Raw genomic sequence first — 14,824 nt, 5'->3', positions numbered from 1 at the left:
AAAGAGACCGCGCGTTATATTTCTGTGCCTCGCTTGGCCTGCACCGTACGCTACCACGTCACAGAGTCATTGCACTCCCCGTGACGTCACGGTGGCACAGCGTCATCGACCAATTGGAGGTAGCCGTTAACCTATTAACCACTCGCTCGCACTGCGGTATCGTGACCCGACTGGTTGTCCACCAAGTGTCTCTTCAACCACCGGCACACATACATACACAAAATATGTCATGTGATATATAATAACTGCTGGCTAGAGCTTTTCTTTGCGCATCTAATAAAGAAAAAATATCCTTTATTGTTTTTATAATACAATAAAATATTATACAAGATGAGATAAATCAAAAATTAAATAAATTCATAAAATATATTATCCGCAAAAGGACTGAAAAATCGATACAATTGGTAAAAAAAATTTATCTCGCGTCCTCATCTGCGAATGTATTACTGGAACGTGAGCCAATATGATACAACAGAATATAATCTTTTAAAACCCACAGTTATATATCGGCTGTCTTGCTACCAGTCACGATCGCGAATTTATGATACCACGTACGAAAAAAGATTAACAGGATCATCGATTCACTGGATTAATAAAAATCGATAAGTCGGGAACAAACACCTATATGGCGATTTGGGCCCCTCGCAAGGTCAGTACGCGAGCCGGAGAGGGACGTTTGAAGCAGGAAGGGCCATGTGTAAATTAGTCTCTCACGGATTAAGCGTGGACTCGGCTTATTTTTGGTTGCGCGGGTGCGTCGCCGAGAGGGGAGTGACGGAATTGCGGATGCTTATTTATAACGGACGGTCGGTTTTGCCGCGTCGCAAATTTAGAAACTCGTTTTGTTATCTTCGCTGTTCTCTCTCACTGCGTATTATCAAATTCCGGCTGTTTCTTCCTATATACTGCGCATCGAGACCGGCCGGGACGCCGGAGATACGTTTGGCCGTCGGCCAGGACTATTGTTCCATAGACTCGTCTATTTTATGTGCTCCCTGATAACCATAAATATCCGTCTCTCCGCGCGTTCCTTTGTCACGGTTGTATATTTCCTTGTTCTAGCTCAATAGCTGCTTCTCGGGCAGGTAATTGAAAGCATCGGTGCCAAACTTCACCTTTTTCTATCAATTATTTATTGTTTATTAACGTTATAAATAAACGAACGAATTCGTTGATTTAATTAAATCATGTATAATAAATTAGATTTATTTTAAAAAATTTGGATAAATATTCGTAAAATTGAGAATTTAGACTTCATTTTGCAATCTAACGAGTAGACATACACGTGCTTATTGCTCTCAGTCTATTAATATCCTATCGGACGAGTAGCGCTTGCGACTCTTGATCCAAGTCGAGAAAGGATTTTCTTTATTAGCAATTTTGGATGTCATAAACGACAATACTGTCCGCTGGGAATGCCAACGAAAACGGTGTAAGTATCAACGGCAGTTTATTACTGTCTACGCGAGGTGCTCTCGAAATAGGTGCAGACTACTGGACCCTTCTCTTTCTACCCGATGCCCGTGGACATCGCAAACCTGTTACAGTTGTATGCGCGCGCGTACCGTTACTCTAATATTAGCCCCGTGTGTTCTTGCGATGCGTGCTGTAAATTATCGAGCGGCGCGAGCACGTGAATTAGCCAGCGTTCACGGAAATAAATCGATGTGCATCGCGACAGCTCGACGCTACGCGAGAAATTTGTCAGATTCTTTGAAGTTTAACCGCGATGTTTCGCTTCCGTCGACCATTTTCTCCGAACAGCGTGACTCCTCCATAAATCAGCTCGCGATTTATTTTCCGCGAAAAGGAAAAAAATAGGGAACGCAAAGTTTATCTCTCGACGGCGAGAATGTCGCGTTGTAAAATTTAATGCTCCGTTGAATAAAGCTCGTTGTATATTTTTCCTTGACTGGACAGAGGATCTTATCTGTGTCTTTTATCCAAGGACGATTCTGAAGTTGCAACGTGTAATTTTTCTCGCTAATAGATTTAACGACGCAAAAGCTGGAGAATTATTTGACAGCCGAGCAACGATCCCTCTCGCAAGCCGATCGATAGGCGATGATATTTTATCAGACGGCCAGCCGACGACGGCGGATTATCGGATTTTCGAGAAAAGAGTCCCGAAGATGGGATCAATGAGGGCGCGCGATCCCCTTTTATCCCTTTGGCGTCCGATATCCCTCTCGCCCCCTTTTTCGGCGATACCGTGTGGGTCGTGGGTACGTTCACCCCCGGTAGCGCATCGTCCTCTTCTTGCGACTTCTTATTCCCCGCCAATTTGTTCGCGAACGTTCCACGAGAAACGAGGTTTTCTTTATTGTCGGCCTAAAAGTTGCACCACGAGGACTTAACGAGACGAGATCACTTGTGCGAAACAAAGCGAGTGGTCCTTCGGCGTCATCATCATCCCTACCGCAGGCGGACGCACGCGGTCTCGGAAATTGCGCCCCGCGGACTTTTATCCGACAATGAGAGAGCTTCCTTTCTTCGTTTCTTCGCGGATTACCTCGCGTATCTTGATGAAAACTTCTGCAAAGTCCGCGTCTTTGTTCTCTCGGTCTCCGCCCCCGCTTCGTTCGCCTCTGACTTGATTCGATTTCCTTTGAAATTTTGAGTTTTTCAAGTTTCGAAGATATTCGAGAAGATTAATAAGACTTAAGTGACCGTGTGATTTTAAAAAATGTGTGTGAGATTAAAAAAAATTCTTCAAAATTTAAAAACACATTATCCATCAACTCTCGAGTCACGAACTTTTTCCTGAATGTATCATCAGCTGCTTTGAAAGCGCTCTATACACAAGAAGGACCTAATGAGGTCGAGGCGTCACGAGCCTTGATCTGCTCGCTAGTATATGCCGTCGATTATCATACAACCGTCCGCAATTTCCGTTCACGTTTCGATACGAAACGACGACGTGCCGGAACACGCATTGATCCGTCAACAGCAATTTGCTACGCACGGCTTTTACGATCGTCGCGGGAATTATGTCACGTCGTATATTAATTCCATCGAATTTACGATAACGAGCGACCGATAATGCATATTTCATGTACCAGCGCGAATATATGATCACATTCTCTCGAGACACTACCTTACATGATATTATGGAATACACAATCTTACATATTTAAAATTATATTTTCGTAAACGTGTAATTATATATTTTTTTCGATATTTAAACAATTTATATCATATTTATATATATTTTTTATTACACATTGTTTAAATTTATATATCAGTTTTCTTTCTCGAGTAGAAAATTTTCTCATTTTTTTTTTTTATATCGAACTTGTCGAATACGTGAAACTTTTTTTTCGTATCAGCTTCAGAAAAATGTTGATCGGTTCTCTGAAAGCGTGAAATTTTAAATTTATTTATATATTTTTTATTACACATTGTTTAAATTATTATATATTATATATCAATTTTCTTTCTCGAGTAGAAAATTTTCTCATTTTTTTTTTTTTTTATTTCGAACTTGTCCAATACGTGAAACTTTTTTTTCGTATTAGCTTCAGAAAAATGTTGATCGGTTCTCTGAAAGCGTGAAATTTTAAATTTATTTATATATTTTTTATTACACATTGTTTAAATTATTATATATTATATATCAATTTTCTTTCTCGAGTAGAAAATTTTCTCATTTTTTTTTTTTTTTATTTCGAACTTGTCCAATACGTGAAACTTTTTTTTCGTATTAGCTTCAGAAAAATGTTGATCGGTTCTCTGAAAGCGTGAAATTTTAAATTTATTTATATATTTTTTATTACACATTGTTTAAATTATTATATATTATATATCAATTTTCTTTCTCGAGTAGAAAATTTTCTCATTTTTTTTTTTTTTTATTTCGAACTTGTCCAATACGTGAAACTTTTTTTTCGTATTAGCTTCAGAAAAATGTTGATCGGTTCTCTGAAAGCGTGAAATTTTAAATTTATTTATATATTTTTTATTACACATTGTTTAAATTATTATATATTATATATCAATTTTCTTTCTCGAGTAGAAAATTTTCTCATTTTTTTTTTTTTTTATTTCGAACTTGTCCAATACGTGAAACTTTTTTTTCGTATTAGCTTCAGAAAAATGTTGATCGGTTCTCTGAAAGCGTGAAATTTTAAATTTATTTATATATTTTTTATTACACATTGTTTAAATTATTATATATTATATATCAATTTTCTTTCTCGAGTAGAAAATTTTCTCATTTTTTTTTTTTTTTATTTCGAACTTGTCCAATACGTGAAACTTTTTTTTCGTATTAGCTTCAGAAAAATGTTGATCGGTTCTCTGAAAGCGTGAAATTTTAAATTTATTTATATATTTTTTATTACACATTGTTTAAATTATTATATATTATATATCAATTTTCTTTCTCGAGTAGAAAATTTTCTCATTTTTTTTTTTTTTTATTTCGAACTTGTCCAATACGTGAAACTTTTTTTTCGTATTAGCTTCAGAAAAATGTTGATCGGTTCTCTGAAAGCGTGAAATTTTAAATTTATTTATATATTTTTTATTACACATTGTTTAAATTATTATATATTATATATCAATTTTCTTTCTCGAGTAGAAAATTTTCTCATTTTTTTTTTTTTTTATTTCGAACTTGTCCAATACGTGAAACTTTTTTTTCGTATTAGCTTCAGAAAAATGTTGATCGGTTCTCTGAAAGCGTGAAATTTTAAATTTATTTATATATTTTTTATTACACATTGTTTAAATTATTATATATTATATATCAATTTTCTTTCTCGAGTAGAAAATTTTCTCATTTTTTTTTTTTTTTATTTCGAACTTGTCCAATACGTGAAACTTTTTTTTCGTATTAGCTTCAGAAAAATGTTGATCGGTTCTCTGAAAGCGTGAAATTTTAAATTTATTTATATATTTTTTATTACACATTGTTTAAATTATTATATATTATATATCAATTTTCTTTCTCGAGTAGAAAATTTTCTCATTTTTTTTTTTTTTTATTTCGAACTTGTCCAATACGTGAAACTTTTTTTTCGTATCAGCTTCAGAAAAATGTTGATCGGTTCTCTGAAAGCGTGAAATTTTAAATTTATTTATATATTTTTTATTACACATTGTTTAAATTATTATATATTATATATCAATTTTCTTTCTCGAGTAGAAAATTTTCTCATTTTTTTTTTATATCGAACTTGTCGAATACGTGGAACTTTTTTTTCGTATTAGCTTCAGAAAAATGTTGATCGAAAGCGGTTCTCCGAAAGCGTGAAATTTCAAATTTATTTGGATTAGCAGCGATGTCATACGTGGGGAAGTTCGGGCACTCTATTCCGCACAAATTTATTCGGTCCCCGCGCTTGCAGGGAAACGGCTGCCTTTACTGTCGGTTTTACGAGAGCGCGTGTTTTCGAAGCACCGTCCTCATAAAATGAGCTGCCGCAGTATCTCCGCTATGCTCGCCGTTCTTTTTACCCCCTTTCGCACCTATGGATCTTTAATGTCCGACATAGTGACCATTCGGGCCGGAACTATGCGGAGATAAAACATCCGTCTCCCGCCTTATCTGACGCGCCGGAGTGTTCCCAGTGATATCATTTAACCTTTTCGGTGACACCAGCCAGCCGAGAAACTTTGCACTTTCCAGCACATTGACTCTCATTTTAATCTTTTACTTCTAATCAGAAAAAGATAATATCCACGGGAGCAATCCACAAAAATTTTTGACAATCAGAATATATGTATAAAAACTAGCTGAAAATATAGAATGGTATTAATATAAGTCACCTATAGCAAGGACAATATAAATCCGAAAACTCGCTTTTTGAACCATTCGAATCGCAATTACTCGCATAAGGATAAGATTGTTTTTTTTTTAATTGTATTTATTTACCAGATAAAAAAAATAAACGTTGACGCTTTGTTATTTTTATCTTAACAAACACGAAATAACGATATTACAAAAATTCTTTACTAATTGGCTGTCGAAGTCCTTCCTAATTGAATACACATAGACTTTTGATGAAATATCTTTTGATAAAGTATATAAACCTGCAAATATGTGTGTGTGTCATCGAGAGAGAGAGAGAGAGAGAGAGAGAGAGAGAGAGAGAAAATAACGTTGAAATTAAAAAATGATTAAATTTATATAATTACTGTGTAATATAATTGTTATATACTTGTTATATATTTGTTATATACATGTTAATATAGTTGCAATTATGTACCATAATACACAACAGACCAGAAAAAAAAAGATTATTTTAGTACAGAAAGGATTTAGTACAGAATGACAGAAAATACAAAGAAAAGGGGAAGAGGGGGGGGGGACACTTAATACATTTTTTAATTTATTTTTAAATATTGCAATAAAATATCTTTCCTCAAAGGATAAGAGATCATTATCTTTAAAAGAAAATCTGTAGATGTAGTAGCGTGCGCAATTATTTTTTGTGATCGTGCTTGATGAGACTTACGGGTTGGGCGCATTCGAAAACGATTTACTCGCATTTCAATCGAACTTAAAAAGCCAGCTATGCGTGACCCCGTCGCACAGCGTGCATGATTACACATAGAGACAAAGAGAAATCGTGAGAGAAGGAGAAAGAGCGCTGGCGGATCAATAGGACAGCTTGTCGTGACGTTATTGAAGAAACTACACGTATCAGCTGCTTTAAGCGTTAGCAATACGCGAGGTGCGAACTGTTAAATTCACATCACGTCTCGAGTTTGCCGGGAAAACGGAGAGCTTGCTTGGAATGTCTTAGTTAATTTAGTTACATGATGGCATTCATACAAATCGGGTCACTGGAACTACAGAAGTATCTGAGAAAAAAATGGGTGTCCTTGACCAAAAAATAATTATGTTCTATTTAAAAAATACACGTTATAGTGTGATTCTAAGATGTCTCAGTTTTACAAGAAAATATCAGTTTTCTTTGTGCTGTGTAAGATGAGATCTATCAAAATATATTGGATAAAAAATCTCGGGCGTTATCCTTGACCGTAACATCGATCAAGATGTGAGAAACTCTCACGATAAAATACAACTGTTCTATTATGGGTAGTACAAACTAAGGGGTTGTGTAACATGTGGATCTTATCAGAGATGTTGACGCGTTGTTGGGGATGATGTTTACTATAAAATATTCAAGTGGCAATCTTGGGCTTAGGTAAATTTTCCCATTACGCAAATTTTTGCAAGGGGCATATTTTTCTTTGTGTTAATATCTTTTGAATCTTGTCTAAGGACGCGTAAGCATCGTCGCTAATTAGTTCGCGAGGTACTCCGAATAAATCTCGTTAACACTTCACGCGAGAAATTTTTTTCCTTCCGCGCAAGACTCTTGCCGACTTTTTTAACTGGAGCTGAACTCGTGACAAAGGAACTGTCATCTTACTTTTCTATTATCTTACGTGTCTGATTTTTTGCGACTATCACGACTGCAATGACAATTAAAATTAGCAGAGGTGAGTCCGTTGAAGAATGAGTTGGCGGGAAATGGAAGAGATTAAATTCCAACCTTGACGATGATTTCTTTACTTAATCACACGCACCAGGAAACCGAGTTGACATTCGTCAGGAAGTCTATATCGCATGTTTGTTTCTCGTGGCTGAAGTCAAAGATAAAAGATATAGTTTTTTTTTTCGCGAGGCTATTCTCGAACATGTTTACACAAAGAGGCTACGTGATAAATTCCGCATCATCCAGATTGGCGCGATTTGATGCAACGAAGTTATAACAGCGGACTTATATCGAGTAAGCTAACACTTTTATGTCACTTCAACGACGATATAAATTTTACGAGGATATTAGCGTTGTGCTAGAACGGGACGAATTATTTGGGCATGGTTCAGAGACTTTTATAGGAAGTTTCGCAATTTTACTATCGGCTCCTTTGTCTTCCCACACGCGTATCCGTAAGTGAAATATCACCATCGCTGCGCAGTTTGCGCATCGATGTCTAAGAAGCATTCAGTAAACGTCAATCTGGAATATTTATCGCGTCGCGTAGTCGCTAATGGACTACGACGTTTTGTGTACGTGACCCGACATAAATTTCCCCGATGATTTATATTCTTGATTTTAACACCGTTCGGTATTTCCAAATTTTATGGCCGCGCCTCGCGACAGTCCTTGACACGCATCGAAGTGCCATCAACGATGTTCGCGATGGCTTCCAAGTGCTGTCAAGAACTTGAGTTTTCGAGTGTAGGAAGTTGGCGCGAGGGTAGCACTCCAGCACTCTGTACTTTACGAAACATAAAGTTATACTCGAAACGATCCAGTTTTAGATATTCGTCAATTTTTAGATGCACGAGCTAGAAATTCATTTATTATAGATACTGTCTCTTGAACGCGCATCGATCGGTTTTTACGAGATGTCGAGTCTGCGAAAATGTTTAAGGTTGTTTCAAATCAAAAAGGATCCCTGTACACGCGGATTATTTTACAAGTAAATTAAACCTCGCGCACGGAGGATCGCTCTCGAATACATTCGCTGCCCGTATACATGCATTTATGATAAGGTCTCGACTGGCGTGCGATGAGAGAGACGCGACCGGCGCGAATCCCTTTCGTATCTGACTTGCTAATTTCCTGTTTCAGGAACCAAGTTCCTCTGCAGCGAGGTGATAGCGCTAATAAGGAGCGAGGTGGACGACATTTGCCTACAAATCATAAACTTCGAGGACCTGAGCTCGCAGCCGCCGCCGCAGCCCGCGATCCCGCCGCCGAGTCAGGCCAACAACAGGCTCGCGACACGCTGTATGTTCCAATTTTATTCGTTCTACTTCGACTCGTCCCGATGCGAGCGCGTGTCCGAATTTTCGCACAAAAAATTTTACCGCAAATTTCGCGGCGGTTCCAACAAAAACACCTCGCCCGGTCTTTTGTATGTCACGAGAAATTTCCGCCGCCCACGATCTCTCTCATAAAGAAAAAAATATACGCACACAGATATCAAAATTCCGGACGAAATTTTTAAATTTGAAAGAGAAGGGATCAAGATTTTTAATCGAGTTGTCACAGTACGTGACGACATCCGCTGATCGAATCGATCCTAGATTCGATAGCTCCTATTGCGCAGTTAAATTAAACGATAAACTTGGGCCTAACATTTGCACACGATATCCTGTCCGAGACATTTCGTGCTTCCCACACATATAACTGCCTGCGGCTTTTAAACACGGATATCATTATTTCCTGCTGCACCGTCCGTTATAAGACACCGTCGCGCGCTGACATTCGTGGCCGCCTCGTTCTTACAAGTGGGACGTGGTGTGTGGGCTACTCTTCTTGTGACGATCATTGTTACGATCATAGATCCAGGTCAGGTGTATCCGCATAATGAGCCTCCTGTTACAATCCTGCGGAAATTCGGACGCGACTTCTTTCGTGTGGGCAATTACGTTTTATCACTGCATTGTCATTCTCCTCTACACGTGTATGTGTGTATCCTTTGGTTGGAATTTGGATATCCTTGAATACACGAATTGCCTTTATCTATTACTTCCACCTGTGTTTATGCGGGTGCAATATTTTCATGTGAATGCGACGTGTCTCTCTTTAATTAGACTTTGCTTGTCGCTGCACAGATGCAGTATAAAATATGTAAAAGCTCCTGCGCTCCCAGTATTACTCTTCTGCATAATGTCAGCTTTCGCATGATGTTTCCGTAGTTATTCTCGCAGAAAACACAATTATAAAAATATAATTTATCGATAAAAAATTTTAAATTTAATTTTTTTTTTTTTTAATTTAATTTAAAATTTAAAATTTAATTTCTAAATTGCTATTAATAACAAGATACTATATTATATTTATTTTTTGTAAAAGGATTCTAGAAATGTATTTTTTTTTTTTTTTAATTTTAAGGAGACGCTTTTGATTGAAAAAAAAAAGAGGCTTTTATATAAAGTATACTATCTAATTCGATCCACAAGTGCGTAGCACGTTTTCGCGATAAACTCCCCTCGCCATTTTTCTCGGATCAATTTAGAAAACATACGCATACACGCGTATTTGCATATATTCGTAAGGGAAGACGGGACACGTGGTCGCGTTTTATATCTGGAGTGCTCGCGAAACTATTTTTAGAATGACGCTGCAGAGCGCTGGACGTGCGCGGCGCGCCTAACGGTTAACCCTGACCCGGTAATAAATGTTATGCCCTCGAATAGGTAGCTATAGACAGGCACCTTACCTCTTGGTTGATAATCCTCCCCCTAAAGCAGCTCAGCTGATGGTTAGAGACTTACAACAGAAATCGATCGTAACGGAAAGTCGCGTAGCATTAAAAACGTGCTTGAGGAAATGCCTTTTTCATAGGCGTCACGCATAGAAAAATCAATGGGCGCGGGTATTTCTCTCTCTCTCTCTCTCTCTCTTTCTCTTTCTCTCTCTCTCTCTCTTTACTTTTATTCTATTTCAGAGACATTACTGCATTTCTTCTTTTAATAAAAAAATCTTGTAATTAACACACATACGATTTATTTAGTATATATTTATTTAATATATAAATGAAAATTTAAAACCGTAATTTAAAAACATAAATTTCTAATTTGTTAAGAAATCTTAAAATAAGAAATTTTAATAATTTTTTATTTTATATATTTGATGAATAATTAGCAGAGAGTGCTACTAATATATAGCATATAGTATACTAATATATAGTATCATATATGCATACGATCGAGCAATATGCTCGATGTTTTTAAAAGCGTGTTTGAGGAAATGCCTTTTTCATAGGCGTCACACAAGGTTTTTTCATATCGCGTCACATATAGGAGAATCAATGACGCGGTTATTTCTCTTTATTTCATTACTGCATTTTTTTCTTTTAATAAAGAAAATTTTTTAATAGACATACGATTTATTTAATATATAAATGAAGTAAATTTCTACCTTTTAAAAAAATTTTAAAGTAAAAAATTTGTATAACTCTTTATTTAATATATTTGATAGATGATTAGTAGAGCTATTAATATCAGAAATAAAATATATTTAATGAATTATGAATATAAGATATGACTAGCATATGATCGAGCAATATGCTCGATGTGTTCGGTGCTACTTCAGCTCACTTAAAATACCAATAACTGAATGCGCAGATATTTTGAAAAGCCGATATAATCCATCGATCGATAGTTTGTACAGAGTTTGAAATTGTTCCTCCAAGAGCGTGGTCTCTATTCAGTCTTAGTCTCGTCAAAATGCAATCAATAACGGATATTTAATAGAGTAATCCATCATCTAAATAAATCGAGCGTCCCATACCGCGATTATTGCAATTAATAATCATTAAATAATTAATAAGTATAATTAACACATCAAAACTTCATCTTGTTTACGCTACAATATTCTCAGTTGCTTCTGCACATATGATTTAATTTCTTACATAAAATTACACTTGATTATATACACCTCCCTCTGCACACGATCATCCATCTTTGAAAGTGCCTTTATTTTAAATTATTTACTTTGATTCGTCATTTTTCAATTTGCGATTTTATATCAATCTTCTTCCGATTACTGAGTCGACGTGATATCGACTTGGCTCAGGTCGATATCACGTAGGAAAACAACTCGGAAACGATTCAATCAATCCGCATTCTAATGGCACGTTATTTTAGTAGAGGAATCGCGGATAACGGTTCTTTCCGTTTAACGACGATCGATATCAATGCATAATCGAGAATATTGTCGATCGTCGTACATGATTGCCGACACTCTTTTCACATCTTCTGTTTATTTTATTTTTTTTTCTCGAACGGCGCTGCGGGGGAGGGAGAAGGGTGGGAGGGGGGGAGGGCAATAAGTGATTATGGCTATGATTTCGTTCTCCAGTTTGCGCGGATATTTTTTAATAGGAATTTCTTTGTGTCATCGGTGGCGTTTCAAGCGCGTGCATTTGCATACCGATTTAAACGTAACGAGCAAATACCGCGCGCATTTTCGTCGATAATCGCGTTTTTCAGCGCGACATATCGTTTTCCGATGAATTATGATGAGTTTTAACAACACGATAATATTCGGATGAGATTTGAGGAGCTTTTAAATCCGAGGAGAGACACAGTGCGAAAAATAATCCGTGTCTCTTATTTCGAGCGTTTCTTCGTGAAACTTGACGCGATCGCGTGCACGCAATTAAACGCGCCGTTTTTTTTTTTTTTCGAGCCGGAGGTCGACGAATTTTTGCGGCGTCGAAGAACCAAGGGGTTCAAAGACAGGCATAATATTTTAGCGAAAGTTCAACGGCCACGGTTGGCGCGAAATCAAGCAACGGAGCGGAAATGAGGATTGAACATTCTGTCATCTGCATGCCAGACGTCGCGAATCGCGCGCTGGACGATGAATTGAAAGACCCACTTTGACTGACAAGGAACCTTCGGCAACGCGAAAATTCAAAAAAATCTGAAACTTTGCATAATTATAGAGTAGTAGTCCCTAATAACTACTTTTTTGTTGGTGCTAAAAATCGGTTTCATGGGTGAAAACAACTCCTTTGAAAAAATCAGTTTTTACATTCCGAAGCGAATATTATTGAAACAAAAAGAAATATGAAAAAAATTGTTAAACAAAAGTTTTCACCCCTGAAACCTATTTTTAGCACCATCAAAAAATCGTTTCGTTATTAGGGACTACTACTCTATAATTATGCAAAGTTTCAGATTTTTTTGAATTTTCGCGTTGCCGAAGGTTCCTTGTCAGTCAAAGTGGGTCTTTCAATTCATCGTCCAGCGCGCGATTCGCGACGTCTGGCATGCAGATGACAGAATGTTCAATCCTCATTTCCGCTCCGTTGCTTGATTTCGCGCCAACCGTGGCCGTTGAACTTTCGCTAAAATATTATGCCTGTCTTTGAACCCCTTGGTTCTTCGACGCCGCAAAAATTCGTCGACCTCCGGCTCGAAAAAAAAAAAAAACGGCGCGTTTAATTGCGTGCACGCGATCGCGTCAAGTTTCACGAAGAAACGCTCGAAATAAGAGACACGGATTATTTTTCGCACTGTGTCTCTCCTCGGATTTAAAAGCTCCTCAAATCTCATCCGAATATTATCGTGTTGTTAAAACTCATCATAATTCATCGGAAAACGATATGTCGCGCTGAAAAACGCGATTATCGACGAAAATGCGCGCGGTATTTGCTCGTTACGTTTAAATCGGTATGCAAATGCACGCGCTTGAAACGCCACCGATGACACAAAGAAATTCCTATTAAAAAATATCCGCGCAAACTGGAGAACGAAATCATAGCCATAATCACTTATTGCCCTCCCCCCCTCCCACCCTTCTTTTCAGGGGTGAAAACAACTCCTTTGAAAAAATCAGTTTTTACATTCCGAAGCGAATATTATTGAAATAAAAAGAAATATGAAAAAATTGTTTAAACAAAAGTTTTATGGTTTCAAATGTACTTTAATATAATTTGAAAATTTTTTCAAAATATCAAAGAAAAATATTGAGTGGTAGGGATATTTCGAAAAATTTAAAATCCAGATACGCCATTGTAAAGTACATTTGAAACCATAAAACTTTTGTTTAAACAATTTTTTCATATTTGTTTTTGTTTCAATAATATTCGCTTTGGAATGTACAAACCGATTTTTTCTAAGGGGTTGTTTTCACCCCTGAAACCGATTTTTAGCATCAACAAAAAATCGTTTCGTTATTAGGGACTACTACTCTATAATTATGCAAAGTTTCAGATTTTTTTGAATTTTTGCATTGCCGAAGGTTCTTTGTGACTTATCTTTGTGAGGTGTTCTCGCGGAACGGCGTGGCAAATGGATTTTCCAGTACTTGACGTGACAAATTCGACGGGTCGAGCGTGATAACAATGCAAAGTCGACAAAGTTAAATCAATCGTTAACTTCCGGCGGCAACCGCGTCTCTCGAATCATTAAGGTTTCAACAGAAATCATTAAATAGTAAACCTCGTCAATGTTAGATGCTAGATATGTCGCACATAAAATTGTACAAGTCATTAATATTGTAAAAAGAAGTATAAAAAATGTATAAGAGAGAACTCGCATACAATTTTTTTGAAACGGAATGGCGATTATAATAGCATTGGATAATAATAAAAAATGATAATAATGTTGTAATAGAGAGAAAAAGAGAGAAAGAGATTAGTATCAAATTGTAAACATGATGTATTTTATCGCGAATTGTTTGGTAGCTTAACCGAATTGGGACTTGACAACTTACGTACGTTGATCCGGCATGTTTATTTTGCACGTTTTGTATAAATACATTAGCCGAGCATCGCGTATGTAAATAATAAAAAACTGCCGCGATGCATATCGACCGTCGTGGAAGCGGCAGTAATTGCCGTTTCTTGTGACGGTAAATTTATGCAAAGCGCTGCCTTGCCACTTCGCTCTAACACCGACTACTAACAGTACTAATGAGACTCAATGACGTTGACTCGAGCAGTCGACAGGGCAAGGGCGTCCTTCCGAGCTGGCTTGTCGAGGACCGGTGTCGTTGGTCCACCAAGGGTCCGGAATCGACCGCGCACGGCGGCTAATCTGCCTCATCGACTCGCTGACGGGACCATCCTCGACGAGGACGCTTCTGAGAACTGGTGAGTTACATTTGTCAATTTCAGGAAGAATTTTGCCAATTTTTAATTTTGATCAAAAATTTTTATTTTTTTATTTTTTTATTTTTGTAATAAAATAGAATTTTGTCTTTTCCTAAAGTTTCTTTATAAATTAAAATATTAATTTTAATTGTATTTATAAATTAAAATATTTTGTTAATTCTAATAAAAAACAAACTTTAGTTTCTCTTTATTATGCACTGTATAATTATAGAGAGAAATATATTAT

The 14,824-nt window shown here is 36.8% G+C and overlaps 1 protein-coding gene across 12 annotated transcripts in view; it reads left to right on the top strand.

Annotated features, from left to right (window-relative positions):
* Window positions 1-14,824, top strand: part of LOC115243767 (potassium voltage-gated channel subfamily H member 6) — a 103,340-nt gene that overhangs the window by 27,417 nt on the left and 61,099 nt on the right. For 9 of the 12 annotated variants that reach the window (XM_029820972.1, XM_029820971.1, XM_029820976.1 and 6 more), the window contains exons 3-4: window positions 8,595-8,753; window positions 14,427-14,577. In XM_029820972.1, the coding sequence (XP_029676832.1) occupies window positions 8,595-8,753; window positions 14,427-14,577 (310 nt within the window). The remainder of the gene's footprint in view (window positions 1-8,594; window positions 8,754-14,426; window positions 14,578-14,824) is intronic. The other 3 variants (XM_029820975.1, XM_029820979.1, XM_029820980.1) reach the window with 1 other exon arrangement.

This window comes from Formica exsecta, unplaced genomic scaffold, assembly GCF_003651465.1.
Source record: "Formica exsecta isolate Colony F162 unplaced genomic scaffold, ASM365146v1 scaffold733, whole genome shotgun sequence".
Lineage (NCBI taxonomy): Eukaryota > Metazoa > Arthropoda > Insecta > Hymenoptera > Formicidae > Formica > Formica exsecta.
This window is presented reverse-complemented; position numbering and strand designations above follow the sequence as displayed.